Here is a 21,917-nt window from a genome sequence, read left to right on the forward strand (position 1 = left end):
CAAGACCACGGAGGAGGTCTACCAGTTACACCAGACCAGGGAGGCGGTCTACCAATTACACTAGACCAGGAAGGCGGTCTCCTGGCAGACGCTCTACCACTAGTCCACAAAACAATACAGCTGTGTAGACGGAGTACACTTAATACACTCATACCATGAGTTTTCATCTTTTTTTCCCCAAGCAAAGACACTACATTGAGCATGAGACACCGGAAATAGCATGTCAATAAATCTGTAATGAAGCATCCATTAGTAACAATTATAGAAACACTATCACAAAGAAAGATTCGTCTGCAAAGTCCTTGGACCGTTAACGCAAGCCTTATACACATCTCATACTGACCATCACATAGTCGCTGAAGAGATCCTTCTTATCCACACTGCCCCAGGAGGGACAGGCCATAGTGACAACTCCAACACGGAAACTGGTCTGAGTCTGGAGCTGACTGAGAGCGTGATGAAGATGGCTGGACGTACCAGTCTGTAGCCCATGTGATGTCAGCAGCAGCTCTAGAACGGCATGTAGAGATCATGTAACATTGAGGTCATGAAAATAACATGTAGAGGACAGGGAGATCTAACATAGAGGTCATGTATATTACATGTAGAGGACAGATAGAGGTAACATAGAGGTCATGTAAAGGACATGGAGATCTAACATAGAGGTCTGTAAATGACATGAAGAGGACAAGGAGATGTAACACAGAGGTCATGTAAGTTACATGTAGAGGACACAGAGAGGTAACATAGAGGTCATGTAAATTACATGTAGAGGACACAGAGAGGTAACATAGAGGTCATGTAAAGGACATGTAGAGGACATGGAGATCTAATATAGAGGTCATGTAAAGGACATGTAGAGGACATAGAGATGTCACATAGAGGTCATGTAAAGGACATGTAGAGGACATGGAGATCTAACATAGAGGTCATGTAAGGTACACAGATAGGTAAAATAGAGGTCATGTAAAGGACATGTAGAGGACAAGAAGATGTAACATAGAGGTCATGTAAAGGGCATGTAAAGGACAAGTAGAGGACATGGAGATCTAACACAGTGGTCATGTAAAGGATATGTAGAAGACATGGAAATCTAACATAGAGGTCATGTAAGTTACACAAATAGGTAAAATAGAGGTCATGTAAAGGACATGTAGAGCTCAAGGAGATGTAACATAGAGGTCATGTAAAGGACATGTAAAGGACAATTAGAGGACATGGAGATCTAACACAGTGGTCATGTAAAGGACAAGTAAAGGACAAGTAGAGGACATGGAGATCTAACATAGATGTCATGTAAAGGACATGTAGAGGACATGGAAGTCTAACATAGAGGTCATGTAAAGGACACAGATAGGTAAAATAGAGGTCATGTAAATGACATGTAGAGGACATGGAGATCTAACATAGAGGTCATGTAAATGACATGTAGAGGACAAGGAGATGTAACATAGAGGTCATGTAAATGACACAGTGAGGTAAAATAGAGGTCATGTAAAGGACATGTAGAGGACATGGAGATCTAACATAGAGGTAATGTAAAGGACATGTAGAGGACATGGAGATCTAACATAGAGGTCATGTAAAGGACATGAAGAGGACACAGAGAGGTAACATAGAGGTCATGTAAGGGACATGTTGAGGACATGAAGATTTAACACAGAGGTCATGTAAAGGACATTTTAAAGGACAAGTAGAGGACATGGAGATCTAACACAGAGGTCATGTAAAGGACATGTAAAGGACATGTAGAGGACATGTAGATCTAACATAGAGGTCATGTAAAGGACAGGTAGAGGACATGTAGATCTAACATAGAGTTCATGTAAAGGGCATGTAGAGGACAAGTAGAGGACATGGAGATCTAACATAGAGGTCATGTAAAGGACATGTACAGGACATGTAGATCTAACATAGAGGTCATGTAAAGGGCAGGTAGAGGACAAGGAGATAGAACATAGAGGTTGTGTACATGGCATATTGAGATCTTAGAGATGGAACAAAAAGGTGCGCCCAATAGACCACGGAGACAGTCAAAGGTCATGGAGTCAAGTAGAGGTCATGAAAGACATTTACATGGAGGTCACCTTGAGGCAATGATGAGTGTAAGACTTCCAACACGCCCAACATTGATGTTTACCACAGATATATCAACATATGACATGCAGAGGACAAGGAGATTAACATAGAGGTCATGCAAATGAAATGTAGAGGACATGTAGAAGACATGCAGAGGACAAGGAGATTAACATAGAGGTCATGCAAATGAAATGTAGAGGACATGTAGAAGACATGCAGAGGACAAGGAGATTAACATAGAGGTCATGCAAATGAAATGTAGAGGACATGTAGAAGACATGCAGAGGACAGGGAGATTAACATAGAGGTCATGTAAATGAAATGTAGAGGACATGTAGAAGACATGCAGAGGACAAGGAGATTAACATAGAGGTCATGTAAATGAAATGTAGAGGACATGTAGAAGACATGCAGAGGACAAGGAGATTAACATAGAGGTCATGCAAATGAAATGTAGAGGACATGTAGAAGACATGCAGAGGACAAGGAGATTAACATAGAGGTCATGTAAATGAAATGTAGAGGACATGTAGAAGACATGCAGAGGACAGGGAGACTAACATATAGGTCATGTAAATGAAATGTAGAGGACATGTAGAAGACATGCAGAGGACAGGGAGATTAACATATAGGTCATGTAAATGAAATGTAGAGGACATGAAGAAGACATGCAGAGGACAAGGAGATTAACATAGAGGTCATGTAAATGAAATGTAGAGGACATGTAGAAGACATGCAGAGGACAAGGAGATTAACATAGAGGTCATGTAAATGAAATGTAGAGGACATGTAGAAGACATGCAGAGGACAAGGAGATTAACATAGAGGTCATGTAAATGAAATGTAGAGGACATGTAGAAGACATGCAGAGGACAAGGAGATTAACATAGAGGTCATGTAAATGAAATGTAGAGGATATGTAGAAGACATGCAGAGGACAAGGAGATTAACATATAGGTCATGTAAATGAAATGTAGAGGACATGTAGAAGACATGCAGAGGACAAGGAGATTAACATAGAGGTCATGTAAATGAAATGTAGAGGACATGTAGAAGACATGCAGAGGACAAGGAGATTAACATAGAGGTCATGCAAATGAAATGTAGAGGACATGTAGAAGACATGCAGAGGACAAGGAGATTAACATAGAGGTCATGCAAATGAAATGTAGAGGACATGTAGAAGACATGCAGAGGACAAGGAGATTAACATAGAGGTCATGCAAATGAAATGTAGAGGACATGTAGAAGACATGCAGAGGACAGGGAGATTAACATAGAGGTCATGCAAATGTAATGTAGAGGACATGTAGAAGACATGCAGAGGACAAGGAGATTAACATATAGGTCATGTAAATGAAATGTAGAGGACATGTAGAAGACATGCAGAGGACAAGGAGATTAACATATAGGTCATGTAAATGAAATGTAGAGGACATGTAGAAGACATGCAGAGGACAAGGAGATTAACATAGAGGTCATGTAAATGAAATGTAGAGGACATGTAGAAGACATACAGAGGACAAGGAGATTAACATAGAGGTCATGTAAATTAAATGTATAGGACATGTAGAAGACATGCAGAGGACAAGGAGATTAACATATAGGTCATGTAAATGAAATGTAGAGGACATGTAGAAGACATGCAGAGGACAAGGAGATTAACATAGAGGTCATGCAAATGAAATGTAGAGGACATGTAGAAGACATGCAGAGGACAAGGAGATTAACATAGAGGTCATGTAAATGAAATGTAGAGGACATGTAGAAGACATGCAGAGGACAAGGAGATTAACATAGAGGTCATGTAAATGTAATGTAGAGGACATGTAGAAGACATGCAGAGGACAAGGAGATTAACATAGAGGTCATGTAAATGAAATGTAGAGGACATGTAGAAGACATGCAGAGGACAAGGAGATTAACATAGAGGTCATGTAAATGAAATGTAGAGGACATGTAGAAGACATACAGAGGACAAGGAGATTAACATAGAGGCCATGCAAATGAAATGTAGAGGACATGTAGAAGACATGCAGAGGACAAGGAGATTAACATAGAGGTCATGTAAATGAGTGAGTTTGGTTTTACACCGCTTTTAGCAATATTCCAGAAATATCACTGCAGGGGACACCAGAAATAGGCTTCACACATTGTACCCATGTTGGGAATCGAACCCGGGCCTTCGGCGTGACGAGCAAACGCTTAAACCACTAGGCTACCAGACAATGAAACGTCTTACGTGTCTTGTCAGCCAGGACTTTGAGACCATCCTTGAGCTTCTCCTGGAGTTTAGCAACAATGGCGGCATCAACACGGGGTTCAGCTTCATCAAAGTCCACGAAGTGCAGTACCAGGTCATTACTGCTCACTTCCAGGATGTCCTTGCTCAAAAGATTTGCCAATTTCTCGCTCGATGTTTTGTTGTCAAGGCGGACAAACTGGATTCAGCAATATGGAGTCAACACCATGGTAATAAATATACACATGCCTGAGGCTCTCCAGCTCACCATGCTACTTGCAATGTGAAGATCAAGTTTGGTAACATCATTTTCATGACAGCATTTGGTGTAAACATGGTCAAAATGAAATGTCCTAATACATGCCATATGCTTAACAAACACTATAAACAGAGAGATAAGCAACAGATATAAAACACACAGTAACAAAAGATTCCATGTGCTTAATGTATACCACTGTCATAAATAAAACTAAAGCCTGGGTATTGGAGAGTACAACAATTTCATCTTTGCTGATGTGATGTTTCGGGTAAGATTTCTTCTAAAAGGGGCATGCACCTCTGACTTCTTCCCAGCTGTCTAACACTGGCCGCTAGGGCTCACAAGCTGCCGTGAGTCGAGTTGCTCGTTAACGCAACTGAACGTGACAAGAGACTTGGCTGCTGTCTGTAAGGACAGCATTATTTAATTTGAGGCAATAAATACATACAGTACCATATTTGACGTAATAGTGAGTGAGTGAGGTTTTACGCCGCTTTTAGCAATATTCCAGCAATATCACGGCAGGGGACACCAGAAATGGGCTTCACACATTGTACCCATGTCGGGAATCGAACCCGGGTCTTCGGCGGGACGAGCGAACGCTTTAACCACTTGGCTACCCGACCGCCCTTTTTTGACGTAATAAGCACCCAGGGTGCTCTCAAAATTAGAAATAGGGGGCTCTTATTAGAATATCATTTTGGTGAAGAAAAACATAGTTGAAAGATAAATTGAAATGTATGTTTGTAAAATGCACATAACAGGGCAGCAAGAGAGGAATTATGAGTTGAGTTACAAAAAAAAGCCATCCATCAACATGATCAAAGGGTTAACTGAAAATGTGTTGATTGATTAATCACTGTAATCTTTCACAGTGGATTTGTCAAAAGTAAGTGTTTACATGTGTAGGTTTATTAAAGCAGACGGAATACACCCATATCCGGGGGTGACGTGTGTATGTAAACACAACACACTGTGTTCAAAGGATTAGCCAATAATATGTTGATTGATTGCTCATCTAAATTTTTAAAAAATAGTCTTGGTTCTTAGGCACCATCCACATCATCATAAAGTCCGCCAGATATTTCGTTTTTAAACTTTAAACAAACAAAAAATCCCTGATACTTAAAAACAATGCTATCCAGTAGAGCACTCAGTTACTTCCCTTTACATGTGCCCTGCTTTACTGTGCATCTCGTGTTATGGTCATGGCGGCAATAGGAGTTTGAATGCTTGTTTATGTAAGGAGGCCCTTTCCCAGGTTGATGGTACACAACTGTTTATTTGGTTACATACTACTTTGAACATGCCAACAAAAAGAACCACCGCCAGCACTATGTTCTCAAAGTCATTGCCTGTTGACCACTTCTTTCATTTTTTTAGCCTAACTCAATGGATTGTGACATACTTACCGGGGGACATAATTCAACAGTCTCAAACAAGATGTTTGACTTACTCACCAGTGAAGGCACTTCAACAGCCTCAAACAAGATGTCTGACTTACTCACCAGTGAAGGCACTTCAACAGCCTCAAACAAGATGTCTGACTTACTCACCAGTGAAGGCACTTCAACAGCCTCAAACAAGATGTCTGACTTACTCACCAATGAAGGCACTTCAACAGCCTCAAACAAGATGTCTGACTTACTCACCAGTGAAGGCACTTCAACAGCCTCAAACAAGATGTCTGACATACTCACCAGCGAAGGCACTTCAATAGCCTCAAACAAGATGTCTGACTTACTCACCAGGGAAGGCACTTCAACAGCCTCAAACAAGATGTCTGACTTACTCACCAGGGAAGGCACTTCAATAGCCTCAAACAAGATGTCTGACTTACTCACCAGGGAAGGCACTTCAACAGCCTCAAACAAGATGTCGGACATACTCACCAGTGAAGGCACTTCAACAGCCTCAAATAAGATTCTCCCGAAGGTATCAGTCTCTTTCTTAATGAAGCTCTTCTGTTTCTGCCAAGTACTGAGTTTGTTTCCATCCATGTCATCGCCTGTGTGTTCATCTTCACTGCGGCCACATCGACACACATTGTTGCTGAAACAGTACCCTTTCCATCACTGGCAGTACCCCTGAAGATGCAGGTCAGAACTAGTCTCCAGGAACCAGGTGGTCAGGCTCACTGAACTAGTGGATTAGGCGTCATCGTTTCAATATGCATGAATCGATACTAGTGATCGTGATGTCAATCACTGGACTGTCTGGTCCAGGCTCGATTATTTACAGACTGCAGTCACATAGCTGGAATCATGTTTGCTGAGTTTGACGGTAAACAACACAGATGAATGCACGCAATCAATGTAATTGTCATCAACCAGTGTTCAATGCATATGGTGCATGTCATTGTATCCCAATTGCATAGACGGATGATGATGATATAAATTACTGGATTGTCTGGTCCAGACTTGGTTATTTACAGACCGCCATCATAAAGCTGGAATATTGCTGAATTTAAACGTTAAACAACAAACAGGGAGTGAGTGAGTTGGATTTAACACTGCTTTTAACAGTATTCCAGTTATATCACGGCATGTCAGCTTAATGAGGGAGGGGTGGGGGGGAAGCCGAAAGTGATGCAGGTCTCAGATGTTTACCACTTCAGTGAAACCCACGAGTTGGGGTATGGCACTGACAAACCTAGAAACATACTCCGGGCAAACCGGGATTTGCACACACAATCATAGGTTTCTGGCGTGCCCAACGGACGCAACTCTGCACAGCATATCGCAGCACCTTAGACGACTGGGCTACCCGTGCCCCCTTAAACAACAAACAAACAAACATCACTTGCTGTATATATGGAGAATGAAAAATAAAGGGCACTTTTTTTTATGATTCAATGATTTACCTCGAAAAAACATAGGACACAAATAGTTTTCCCTAGACACAGATTCTTTTCCCTTGTCTCACCATTGCACCTTGCTGGTCTACATGTATTTTCAATAGATTTAAATAGGTCCAAGTAACATGCATATTTGGACTCTTGAAATATCCATTATGCCTCAAAGTGAGATTGACCAATCAGAGAGCAGAACTACTAACCCCACATGAGCCCCTATACCGTCAGAAAAAATCCAAGATGGTTGATACTGACCTAATATGAGACCGCATACCGTCAGTAACAGCCATCTTGGATTTTCCAACACCCACCTCACATATTTCACATGAAAATTCTAGTACCAAATTTGTTATTTGACATAGTTTTGTGTTTTACCATCATTAATTGTGCAAGGACATTAATCTGTTATTTAGATCAGGTTCGTGAATTTATTAATAAGGATTATAGTTAAAATTGTCAACAAGGTTTGGCCTCTAAGTTTGAAGAGTAGTCTCCCTTTGACCCTCAACAAATCGTTGTTAGTGTCAAGTTTTCACTTTGAAATGACACATGCCATATGGATGCCACTTTTCTGCATAATAAATTTGTTATGGTGTCTTTAGTTGACGTATACAGTGTCATATTAGGTTAGCAGAAAAATATTGGGCGAAGCTGCAACTAAAGATACCATAGCTAACAAGCATGAAATACTCACATCCCCCACCAATATGACATGTCAGGTGTGTGCAATGCATTAGCTTCAGTAAACTATGTTCACTGGGCCTTTTTGTAAAGAAATATACTACGTTTTTCAAGATCTGCTCCGGAAACGAGGACTACCTCCATTTTCAGTCTAAATCAAAGTCGTTGCCATGGAAACTCGAAAAATAACTTTTAAAAAAAATCCCAAACTATCCAAAGGCACCAGTTCACCACTAGATCTATCTATGTGCCAAGTTTGGTGAAGAAAAATGGTACGGTTTTCAAGATCTGCTCCGGAAACGAGGACTACTGCCATTTTCAGTCTAAATCAAAGTCGTTGCCATGGAAACTCAATTAATATAGTTTTTAAAAATCCCAAACTATCAAATGGCACCAATTCACTACTAGACCTATCTATGTGCCAAGTTTGGTGAAGAAATATGGAACGGTTTTCAAGACCTGCCCCGGAAACGAGGACTACTGCCATTTTCAGTGTAAATCAAAGTCGTTGCCATGGAAACTAAAAAAATATTGTTTTTAAAAATCCCAAACTATCAAAAGGCACCAGTTCACCACTAGATCTATCTATGTGCCAAATTTGGTGAAGAAATATGGTACGGTTTTCAAGATCTGCTCCGGAAACGAAATGTGACGGAAGGACGGACGGCACCCATTCCTATATCCCCCTTCCACTTCGTGGCGGGGGATAATAATATGCTCTGTACAATTTCAGTCGAGTACGTTGGTGACTTTCTTTGTCTTCAGCATATCACTCTGATGTGGGAGTTTGGTGAAACCTGGAAGCATGTGCTATGGACATTTAGACCTCTGGGCCATCATCTTTCAAACCCTAAAGGAACAAAAGAGTTTGTGACCAAACCTCTGTTTGAAGTCCTGTCTGTAGAGGACACATTCACGTATACACAGCTGTTTGATCCAACCCGCCATGTCATTGAATGTCTGTGAACATAAAACAGAGAGTATACATTGCATGCCATAATATCTCCCCCAAACTCCCCAAAACGATTAAGGGGGCCAGGTGGCCCAGTCGTCTAAGGCGCGGCGATTCGCTGTGCAGAGTTGCGTAACTTGGGCATGCCAGAAACCTATGATTGTGGGTTCAAATCCTGGTTCGCCCCGATTATGTTTCTAGGATTGTCAGCACCATACCTGTGCTCGTGGGTTTCACCGAAGTGGTAAACGTCTGAGACCTGCATCACTTCGGGCTTTCCTCCCACATAAAGCTGACACACCACAATATAACTGGAATACTGTTAAAAGCGGCGTTAAACCCAACTCACACACACACAAAATGATTAAATCATTTATAAATCATATTAAAACAAGTATCTTGAAAAATATATATTCCAAAGTCAATATTGATAGCCAAAAAATGTTAAACACTGACTCTTATTGTTGAAAATCGCAGACTCGACATCATAGTGTTTGGTAGATAACTAGTGTTCGTCAATGACACTAATGAAACATTGAGTTTTCGCTCAGTGATCTACATATATTCGTCCTTATTATGCCTCAAAGTGAGATTGGCCAATCAGAGAGCAGCTCTACTAAACCCACATGAGCCCGTAGACGGTCACCAAAAGTCCAAGATGGACCTAATATGAGACCGTATACCGTCAGTAACAGCCATTTTGGATTTTCCAACACCCACCTCACATATTTCATATGGAAATTCTTGCATAGAAATTTGTTATTCGACACTGTTTTATGTTTCAATATCATTAATTGTGATGAGCAAAATCATTATTATGAACTTAAGTGGCCAGTTCAGAATGTAAAATATCAAATTAATGTGGATATTGTGACACATCATGAATATGACAACTGGATTCCCATCGAGGGAATAGCGGCGTTCTGTGTGGGCTTCCTCTCAACTATAAATTTCCAAATCACTTAGAAAGCTAAAATTTGATTGGCTAAAAAATCCAACCATTCTTCATTTAGATTGGGTGGTTAAAAGTTCACTCAGATCTATCAGATCTTCATGTAGAGAGGTATAGTATTGGAGTTGCAGAAATAATTCTAATCACATTGGGCTCACAATCTCATTAAAATCAGATCTAAGTTCTCGCTATTGCTAAACAATGATCTGAGGACATCCCATTACGGGTCATGACAGAATGACCTTTTAAAGCTTCGTTTACCAGATCATGAAAGTGACAGTCGGAATGTGTTTTCGACAGTTACGGTCCTTACGACTGATTCAGTCAAATTTATCGTCAATCTCTCACTTCCATGGGATTAACATTTGAACGGAGGAGACGTTGCATTGTACATGGGAAGCACTGCCATACAATATCAACCGTACATTAGATATTCCGGAAAGTTTGTTTGTTCAGATTCAAAATTGTAATCGAAAACTGTGCCAACATATTTTTCAAGCGTAGTCCGAAATGGAAGTCGCCAGGTTGAAACTAGTGCCGTAAAGCTCGAGAAAGCTGCTTTCTAATTGGCTGATGTTGATTTCTTGTTAGTAATTTCAGTGTTCAAAGTTCGCGAAAGGTCATTCTGACGTGACCCGTAATGGGATGCCCTCAGGTCTTTGTTTAGCGGCAGCGAGAAATTAGATCTGATTTTAATGAGATTGATTGGGCTCACTAACCTCTAAAACAATGGAAGATATGAGTTATCTCCCCTGGTCAGTTCCCTATTTCTCTGAAACAAGTGGTCTAGACGGAGAATTCAAGTCCATCTAAACCCGACCCATACTCAGGTATCTGAGTACCCAACAAAGCCCTAAATACAACACTGCCTGGTCAGAACAGGTTGCTCTTACAGTTCTCCATCTAGGATCAGCCTCCAGGGTGTCTGTTGTTGAGGGCATCCGTCTGTACTGCAACATTCCATCAGCCTCGTCCCCGTCCTCGTCCTCTCCCTCCATCTGCAGGGTCCCAGCATCAAAGCTGTCACTTGTATTCTTGTCTGGAGCCTCCATTAAACTGTCACATTCACTCATCCCTGTGGAATTTACCAAAACAATTACTCAGCATGCAATCTCATTAACATGTTATACTTAGCGGAAACATTGACAAATTCTACCATAAATTTGGAATTTACTCGATTCTGATTGGTCAATCAGAGGCTATTAAATCACAATAAACCCCTTTTGATTGAAACAGCTGGTTTGACGGCCGCATCACCGCGGAAGCTAATATTCACAGAATAGTACTAACTATTTTCAGTCATTGTCGGTAGGCATATTTAGATAATTATATCTACAATTACACGTTACGAAATGCACAGATGCGGTTACTACAATATTCAAAGGATGTGTGGCAATACATTACGTGCAGAAAAACACGACAGAAATCAACAGAGGGAATGTATTTACGTTTTGGAGACAACAGAGAGTTTGGAATTTTGACGCTTTTCTATATACGACTGTGACGTCATATTTTTTGCATCGCAATGAGCAATATGACGTCATAATGGTGATGCGCGATGTAGAGCGAAAGCCTTGCAAAGCTTGCTTTGTTTTCTTTAGGGATGCCCACCTCATGTTAGCTTACCAAGTTGCCGTGCTTATATGCTTTCAATGCCTGTCATATGTTCGAGTGAAGTATAACAGTGTAAACAAACTGCTTGAGTATATACAGCACCATATTTTGTTCGGTGATTCCGTAATTCAGATCGATAACCCACTCAAAACACTGAACTCAACCCATGCCGCTTCACTCGGTATATTTGCTAACACAAAAGAGTTCGCGTTTTATTTAGTCATGGTAGAATGGAGATCAACATACTGTCTTTTCAATGTAGAGCTAGGTTACCTGTAGATTTAACCGCGCTAAATTTAACATTTGAAACCTCACGCTGCGCGTTCGGTTCCAAATTCAATTTAGGGGGGTTAAATCTACAGGTAACCTAGCTCTACATTGAAAACACAGTATGTTTATCTCCTAATTAACATACCATGATGTATGGTGTGTATCCTGAAGATATGTTTGTTCATTACAAATTTTCTCCAAAACGTACACAGAGCCTATAGATTGCCGTTCACGCGCAGTCATAAACTGTTCTGAAGACGTTAATTTTAAATAAAAAATCGATCGCATCGCAAGAACACACCAACTTATGGTTGTGACAGCACATGAAAGGCGAGGGTTGTGAACAAATATAAGGCAGTAGCGAGATTCAATCATTTAGTTGGTTAGAGTGAGTGAGTGAGTTTGGTTTAAAGCCACTTTTAACAGTATTCCAGTTATATCGCGGCGTGTCAGCTTAATGTGGGAGGAAAGCCCAAAGTGATGCAGGTCTCAGACGTTTACCACTTCGGTGAAACCCACGAGCACGGGTATGGTGCTGACAAACCTAGAAACATAATCGGGGCGAACCGGGATTCGAACCCACAATCATAGGTTTCTGGCGTGCCCAAGGGACGCAACTCTGCACAGCGAATTGCGGCGCCTTAGACGAGTTTGTTAGAGAGCTGGTTAGAGATCGTAAGTTAGTGTTAGACAGTGTTAGACAGTGTTAGACTCCCGTAGAGGCAACCAACACATAAGCAGACATAAATCAGCATAAGTCTTAGAAATTGAGTTCCTTTCATTTGAAGTTTATTAATCCCTCCCTCACATAATAATAAGTTGTCACATTTAGTTCCTTATAGATCTTCCATAGTTTATTAATAGGTTGTCACATTTAGTTCCTTATAGGTCTTCCATAGTTTATTAATAGGTTATCACGTTTAGTTCCTTATAGGTCTTCCATAGTTTATTAATAGGCTATCACGTTTAGTTCCTTAAAGGTCTTCCATAGTTTATTAATAGGTTACCACGTTTAGTTCCCTATAGGTCTTCCATAGTTTATTAATAGGTTAACACGTTTAGTTCCTTGTTGATTTATAAAAGGTAAGTCATTCAAATTTCGATTAGTTTTCATTTAAGTTAAACCACGCTCAAAAATATTTAGTTCCACTGCGCAACAGTACAAAACTGGGGAAAGGGACCAAATTACAAAAAAGCAAAAAACATTTATACCATTTCATGAGACAGGTTTAACATGTTCAAGAATATATATAAATTTTCTTTTTGACAGTTTGGCCTTTAAAAGTATCAGGCCTTCCATATTTTTGGCTTGGTTAACAGCTCTGTTTACCTGAACAAAAATATTATGAAAAAAATCAGAATGACAAGGTTTATCCTATACTACCAACATTAAAGATCACTCTGACAATAAAAATAATCCAAGGAATTTTTATTTAACCATGATAAGTAAGACAGAAATTTTCAAATGATAAATCATCAGTTTCATTTTTTAAGGGCCCAAAAGAGGCCACGGTTGTTATTTTATATCACCTACGGATCCAATTCAAACTTTAAGATGATTAATAAATCCTGTAGAAAGCATTTTATTTTTGTTATATTTTTTTACCAATGACCATACATGTATTAATATTCATGTGATTTTCATGATAATGTACTTTCTCCATCATTTGGCATTCTTTGTATAACAGTGCAGCCTTCTAAACCAGAACCTTGTCAGTCCCCAAACCCTGCTTTCAGGACAACTATTGTTTGGAATATAAATATCAATAAAAACAAACACGATAACCTACCCATGATGGTTAATCCTGAAATGTCTTAATGTGGGAGTTTACACATGGAACAGTGTCATTCAGATTAACAGGGTTTATGTACTATTTTCAGCATCAAATTTGAGGAAATATGTATAAATCCTGAAATTTTCAAGAAATAAACATATGTTCAGTGAGTGAATGAGACAAATTTCCTGAAATTTTCAAGAATTATACATATTTGCCGTAACATATACTCGATTCCAAAAGAAACGCACACCCTAAAGTGTGGATGTTGCCACCAGAGATTTAATAGATGCATTACGGCCAGACTTACAAATCAGCAGTGGCAATGATTTATTATGGTTTTTCACCACTTTTAGCAATATTCCAACAATATGACGGCAGGGGAGACAAGAAATGGGCTTCACACATTGTACCCATATCGGGAATAGAACCTGTGCCTTTGGCGTGACAAGCGAATGCTTTAACCACTAGGCTACCCCACCTACCTTTAAGTAATTTTAAAAATAAGATGGTCCAACTAGATGTGAGGTGAGGTGAAATTGGGTTTAACGTCACGTCCAAGATTATTGCACTTATATAGCGATGTGCACGCACTTAGGTCTGTGTGGCTGCTTGTACTAGTTTAACATGGATACCCTACTCAGACACATAATGACTCCGAGCTGACCAGTCCTTGTTTTAGCCCCTTAATGCCAAGCGCCAGACAGGGTAACAACAAGTACGATCTTTTACCGTCTTTTTGTATGTCGCGGCCGGGGATGAAACCCCGGACCTTCCGCTCTCCGGGCAGACGCTCTACCACTAGACCACAGTGGCTGTCTCCAACTAGACAGTGGGAAAGCAATGATCAGTTGAGTCAGTGTCCATATTGTTTACCTTGAACATGAACGTGGAGAATGAAAGGGCAGAATGATGGAATATTTTCAAAATTTAGGTTGAAACCTTTCATGGTATTATTGTAAGTATTACTGTTGCGGTTGTCAAGCACATCTTCTTGGGATCAGTAATACTTCTGATGCACTGGCAACCTGAAACAACCCTACTTGTCACACCAGAATAACTGTGAAGTTATTAAAGTGGCAAAAATTGTTAAATTTTAAGGCTCACATATTTTGTGCTGACCAATATGGCTTGGGTAGATTGAAATAAAAATTCTTTTGCCCAATAATTAATATAGATGCCAGATAAAAATCTGAATATAAAATGTATTTGATCAAATATTATTCATGCAGATATGTTACTTCTGTTTGATCTCTGCAGTTGTATCTCTTTAGTTTTCTGTCCCATCTGGGATGGAGTGGTTGTGGTCATGACATTGCTAGAACCGCTAGACCAGTGGCCGATATTGAGCCCCAAGACTGCAGCAAATGTCATTCAAAATTCCAATTTTGCCGATTCATGTTATTAATAATATATAGGCTTAAAACTAATAACTATAATTTTATGGTTTTGTAGAAAGAGCCCCAATCATGCCAATAAATAGGAAGAGGTTTATATTTTAGTTTTATATTACTGCATTGGATTCAAATTCAAATGTTAAAATAAGACTTATTCTCATAAAAACTTTATAAAAAATAAATAAATAAATAAAAAATATTTAAAAAAACGACACACACCCAAATTTTTTTATTATTATTAAAAATTACATATTTATATATAATAAATAAACTTCCCTGCGTTCTTATATAAAGGCGGTTGTAATAGCGAGGCTGAGAAGGTAGAAGGTAGCACCCTTTTATACCCCGAATGCCTGATCTCATGGTAGCAGAGAGTCCGCGCGAAACCAAGTTGTTTGTTATTGCACATTTAAAGAAATAAAAAAAGATTGTTTCTAAGGCAAACAAAACAATACGCTTTTAAATATGTGTATGTACATACGTACACGTGTTTACACTAGCGGTGAAATTCATCTCAAATAAAACAGAATTTAACGGCCTTGCATTGCCAACTGCGCAGCCCCGTTCAAGGAGTCCGAGCGAAGGTGTTTACGGCTACCGCTTATGCATTCCATATCCTACCTAACACATATTCGCATTGTGCACGTGTTATATATATGTATAGCTGACGATAACTCACCGGCAGAAAGTCACTGTAATCGCAAACATTTCGGCAAAGTAACACAGAGTTGCTCACTGATACTTCCGTGTTGGTGTATGGAGTTTAGCAAGAGGTCTGGGCTTTCCCTTAGGCTATAAATAAATCACAACGCTTTCAACTCCGCGCATATTTATCGAAACGCACCAAATAGTTAATCTCATGAAAATAGCCAAGATATGAGCATAATGTAAATAAACCATGTCGACGCGTATATTTGAGATAAACCTATTGTGTTTTAAAAGTTGATGTAGTCCCACTGTAGAATAGATACCTCTTATTTTGATCTGGAACCGAGCGCTTTAACCTGAAGGCGGTTTATCTCCATTCTACCATGACGGCGACAACGCTGAGTGTGACTGAACGGCCGCTTTTTAGGCTGCAGATGAGTCAGCCATATGGACACGAGGAAGCGGCATGATTTGACTTGTCGATTTCAAGATTTCACGGATTCAAAGCCCCGATACAATTGTGACCCAGAAATAGTGGTTTGTGTATGATCTTAATTGTGCGTGTTCTGAAATGAATTCCATCAAGTTTGACAAGCTGCGACTTCAGTGATGGGACATTGTTTTCACGGCCTTTCGAAGGGACGAGTGCCAAATCCTTACCGTGGTGGTTGATGGAGATGGCAATGAATATCGAACACACATAATAACTCAGCCTTAATAAAAAGTCTCGTCCACAATATGGCCATCGTTATCAATGCATGATATTTCATGAGCAAAGCTATAATCTTTGACAGACATGACCATGTGAGACAGTATGCATGTAACCCTTATTTATTAATAACAATTTCAAATCTTCAGTTTCAAGAGGCCTTAGCACTGGTTGACTGTGATAGGAAAGGACCATTAAGCATATACTACGGAATAGGGACATTTGTTTTTTTGGTTTTTTTTCGATACTATCTTGAAATTTCAAGATACTAAGTTGAAATTTCAAGGTAATAAGTTTTTAACATCCTAAGATGTAAAAATACGTTTGAAGTGAATAATCTTGAAATATCAACTTAGTATCTTGAAATTTCAACTTAGTTTCTTGAAATTTCAAGATAGTATCGAAAAAATAAAAAGACAAATGGCCCTAAAAGGTTTCCGTAATATACCTTTACTTGAAACTGACGAGCAAAAGAAACGTTATCAATCAATATTGTTTGTTCCTAAAACAGAACAGGAAGATACTTGAAGGGTCAAAAGACATGAATTAACAACATCATTCCAAGTTTCACCATGAGAATGAAGTTGGCCTGAAATATACATTAAGGTGCATCAGTTGTGAGGATGAAGGGTTTGTTTGGTCTGAATATGCAAGGATAGGGGCTGTTTGTTATGGCTTGCTAAGCTTTTCGATTGCCTGTTGGCAATTGTTGGACCATTCGAAAGACGCGTCTTTTTTCAAAAGGTTGTAAAATTGGGAAGCGATGCCAAATCTAAGAAATGACACGCATCATGGACATTTTTAAAGTGTGGGATCTGTGTGACTGAATCTATTTTCGAATCTTTTGGAATACTGCCTTGAGGTGATTCGAATGTTCCAAAAACGTTTCATAGAATATTATTTCATATACACATATTAGTATGTAACGCTAACCCATTTCTTTACTGCTTATGAAATGGTTTGCAGAAATGCCATTGGAGATTTTTGGAGGCCGAAAGATAGGCGATTCCATCCAAAAATCACCATAGGGTGTAACATTGGCCAACTTGTGTTTTGCATCTGGATGAAGTTGTATTTACAAAAAAGACACTACCACAATCAAGCACACTAAAATATTGGCAGAGGGGGGAATATAGATTTGGTCACTGTATTGAGGCGTCTATTATGTCCGGCAGAGGGTAAGAGTTATCACGCTTTTCAACCATGACAATTGAGGAGTGCCATTCAGAAGTACTGGGGTGTGTGTGTGTGGGGGGGGGGGGGGGGGGGGGGAATGATATTGGCTTCACACATTTATTACACCTGTCTGGAACATTCTTTCTTTATTAGTGCGTTTTTCATATAAAAAGGGAGTCTCATGGGTCTGGTACGGAAGCCTTTTAGGGCCATTTGCTTTTTTTGATTTTGTCGATAAAAGGCTTCCGTAGTACGGCGTTGCCCGTTTCTTTTTTGTGATGATGTAAGTGAGTGTGTCCTAATTCTGACCAATGTGAGACAAAACTGATCTTTGTGATTTTATTGTGTACTCGGACTTCCAATATTTTAAAAATGCTTTTTGGAAACTAAAGCTCCACGACGTTCATGGGTATAGTTATGGTGGTAGTCGTGGCGTCGCCCAGTGCCTAATACGATGACATGCATCAACCAGATCAGCGAGCCTGAACACCTGATCCCATTAGTCGCCTCTTATGACAAGAATAGTCGCCTTTTACGGCAAGCATGGGTTGCTGAAGACCTATTCTAGTCTAGTAATTGAAAAGTACGTCCCTTCAGTAGATGAGAGTACAAACATGTCAAGATGACTGGGTGTTGCTACACATGGTGTTGTAAAAAATTGTCTTTTATATATTATTTTATAAAATGCTATATTATACTGCTATTTTCATTGTTGTGTATCCAAATAACCTACATCTGTACAGTTAATATGCTGTAGTGATTAGTGAGTACAATTTAACATCCATTCCATAGTTTGGATTTGAAATATGCCGTAAAAACGAAATCTCAGCTCTCTTTTCAGAAAAAAAAATAAAATTCAGCCCCTAAAAAATGAGGGGTAATGAAGAAACAAACGTCAAATGATATGTCAAACCCACCAGGAAACGTCACTGAAAGCAGTCTATTGTTTAGATGACGCTAAGGACAATGAGTGAGTGAGTGAGTGAGTTGGGTTTTTTCGCCGCTTTTTACAGTATTCCAGTTATATCACGGCGTGTCAGCTTAATGTGGGAGGAAAGCCCGAAGTGATGCAGTCTCAGACATTTACCACTTCGGTGAAACCCACGAGCACGGGTATGGTGCTGACAAACCTAGAAACATAATCGGGGCGAACCGGGATTCGAACCCACAATCATAGGTTTCTGGTGTGCCCAAGGGACGCAACTCTGCACAGCGAATCGCGGCGCCTTAGACGACTGGGCCACCCGTGCCCCCCTACGGACAATGAAGAACGAAGCTTTGTTTATTTCAGGATAAAACATTGTTCTATCATGACGCCATTTCTGGAGATCCAACTCGCAACTTGATGAGGTCAATTTTGTTCGGGAAGTGTATTGTGAGTTCTTCCCCATAGATGTAGCTTGAAAATGTAGACAAACACGATGGCCGACCGATCGCATCCAAAAGCGGATGAGATGTGACATTCGGTATTGGGAGAAATAGGTATAGGTAACCCACGTGAGGCATTCGTGACCATCTCGTGTTATTCCGGGACAAGCCGAATAGCGACTCGTGCCCCTCTCGTGGCCATTATTGCGACCGGGTTCCGTCTTAGCGCAAACGGGCACAACTAAAACAATTGTCAATTCGTTGCGTAATGGTTGACATATATTTCACCATATATTATATATATTTCAAATTCCTTTTAAAGCACATCGGGACGTGCGGAATTATACAGTATGATTGAACACATTTAACTGTGTCTTGGGTATATTTTTAGATGCAAGACATATGTAAAATCAAAACTTATTTCTGAGGGATTCTTTGACGAAATACTTGAAATCATACGCGCACTCTGATTGGTTTGTCGTATTTACGCACATAACATTCATCGATAGGGGGACGAGTCTTCTTGCAGGTTACGGAAAGGGGCGAGTGTTGACGACGCCACGTGAGGATTGGGACACTATGCGGGAAATACCCTCCTGTTTATAAAATGGACTTGTCCGACATTGCCGATGTCGGACTATATTGAGGGAGTCATCATTGAGGGATCTTGTACACATTATCATCATCCTTAAAGAGGCTGTTCATAATGTATATATCTCATATAAGAAATAAACGACTCATGGTCGTTGTTTATCGTACAATAAAACACTGCAGGAAGAAGAAAATACTCGGGAATGCGCCCTTCGTGGTTTATTCTCCCAGCAGTGTTTTATTGTACGATAAACATCGATCACGAGTCGTTTATTTCCTTAATAAGGACCTCATTTCACCAATCATGTAATGTGAAATTTTAATCGTGGCTAGGTTTACAATGAAGAACACAGTCATCAAGTATCTTTTGCATGCAGCGTTTCAAATACCGATACGTTAACTTCATGCGCATGAAGCGTTTAGGAAAACTAAATATATTTTCTTATCCACCTAGAGATTGTTATACGAGCATGTGTGTCATACTGAGTTTAGGAAATTCATAATTCTTGTATTTCCGGAGTACTAAACAATTACTCACACAAGGCCGACAGTTTTTGAACAAGTCACGGCGATGGCTTTCATAAACGTGGTGTCCAATTTATGGTCAAACACGCTAACAAATGGTAAGTCAAAAGCCAAAATTGGGAAATGCATCGGACATAATTTTTGTCACTGGTGCTTCATATTTTGAAATTTCCTCCGCGTGACCACAATAAAACTTTGAGGCCCTGGTCAAAAACCTTTTGAAATGTTCGTAGCAAGAGCATGCACGATTGGACCACATTTATCACGTTATACCAGAGACCATATCTATTATATGGTCTCTGGTTATACGCATTACTGTCATATTAAAACACAGAATGATGAACAAATCATTTGATAAATGAGTCCCATGGCGTGTTTGAGTGATACAGTAATACATACCGGCAGCGTAACGGGAACCTCCTACTTACACCGTTCGTTGTAGCATTGTACTGAAGCAATGCACGGTCGCATCAAACTGTGGATTACCCCACAGGAAACACATTGTGGTGGCAGACATTGTTGCCAGGATGTGCACAATGCTTTTAACTTAGTCCAGTCGTTTCCTTACTGAAATAGGGTCAATTGTGCACTTTGTCATAAAAGCATGAAACTTGGCAGATGATATAGATGTTGACATCATTTCAGGATTAGAAAAAACCCAACAGTTTTAGGACTTACTCTCTTGAAATAGGTATATCTTTCAAAGTTTTTGACAAAATATATTGAAATATTAGGTTTTGTTGTTATTTTTGTTAATTTTAAAAAATTGAAATGGTGTAAGACAAAATTATTCTTTTTGTGAACAATTGAGCTCCTTTGAGTTGAAAGCATGAAACTTTACACAGTTGTAGGCAATCCAAATACAGTTGAACACGGATATAATGAACTACAAGGGACCAGAGAAATCAGTTCGTTATATCCGTTGTTCGTTATACACGTTTTCGCTCGGAAGCGTCCGCCATCTTGGATAAGACAAAACACTACACATGTAATTGCAGTGTTACACGTGAAATCTTCATGGCCTAATTTCACTGCGAGTTCGCCAGCTTTGGTCTGCAGTAACGGACCACTAAGCGGAGTGTCTTCGCTTCTCACGGCTTGAAACCATGCAATTGAAGAGGGCGTCCTCTACGTCTTGGTGATTGGCAGCTCGTAACCTCATCCGGGCGGGGCCAAAGTATGTCAGATATGGGGTCAGATACGCTTTAACCACTAGGCTACCCAACCGCCTTGTCGTGAGGGGCGAGGTGAGGTACATATATATATATATATATATATATATATATATATATATATATATATATATATAGCTGGATTTTTGCTGAGTGCGGCGTTAAACAACAAACAAACAAACAAATTATATTGATGTCAATAGCTTACAAGGATAAAACGCAAAGACGTCCTCATTTCAAATTCTGGTCAACAACTTTGGATTATTGAAGAGACCATTTTGATGTGTGTTTGCTCTCTCATAGGAGGTGACTTGACCAGTCAGTACTCACTCGCAATGCATATTCCATGATTGACCTTATTAATTATGGGTGAGTTGGGTGCAACGCCACTTTTAACAGTATTCCAGTTATATCACGGCATGTTAGCTTAATAGGGAGGAAAGCCCGAAGTCTCAGACGTTTACCACTTCGGTGAAACCCACCAGCACGGGTATGGTGCTGACAAAACTAGAAACATAATCGGGGCGAACCGGGATTCGAACCCACAATCACAGGTTTCTAGCGTGCCCAAGGGACGCAACTCTGCACAGCGAATCGCGGCGCCTTAGACGACTGGGACACCCGTGCCCCCTGTTAATTATGCCTGTTGGCTT

General features: G+C 39.9%; 1 protein-coding gene across 3 annotated transcripts in view; it reads right to left on the reverse strand.

Moving 5' to 3' along the window:
• The window catches only part of LOC139443493 (transient receptor potential cation channel subfamily M member 8-like), a 79,439-nt gene extending 58,866 nt beyond the window's left edge, over positions 1–20,573 (reverse strand). Inside the window, exons 1-6 of one of the 3 annotated variants that reach the window (XM_071224480.1) lie at positions 20,492–20,573; positions 10,913–11,094; positions 8,996–9,075; positions 6,473–6,632; positions 4,322–4,520; positions 344–510 (exon numbers count right to left, since the gene is read on the reverse strand). In XM_071224480.1, coding sequence (XP_071080581.1) covers positions 344–510; positions 4,322–4,520; positions 6,473–6,632; positions 8,996–9,075; positions 10,913–11,092 — 786 coding nt within the window. In that variant the 5' untranslated portion in view covers positions 11,093–11,094; positions 20,492–20,573. Of the gene's footprint in view, positions 1–343; positions 511–4,321; positions 4,521–6,472; positions 6,633–8,995; positions 9,076–10,912; positions 11,095–15,560; positions 15,614–15,754; positions 15,839–20,491 lie in introns of those variants that run through there. The other 2 variants (XM_071224479.1, XM_071224478.1) reach the window with 2 other exon arrangements.
• Positions 20,574–21,917: the final 1,344 nt, after the last annotated feature.

This window comes from Haliotis cracherodii, unplaced genomic scaffold (genome assembly GCF_022045235.1).
Source record: "Haliotis cracherodii isolate W230 unplaced genomic scaffold, xgHalCrac1.p SCAF_5, whole genome shotgun sequence".
Taxonomy (NCBI): domain Eukaryota; kingdom Metazoa; phylum Mollusca; class Gastropoda; order Lepetellida; family Haliotidae; genus Haliotis; species Haliotis cracherodii.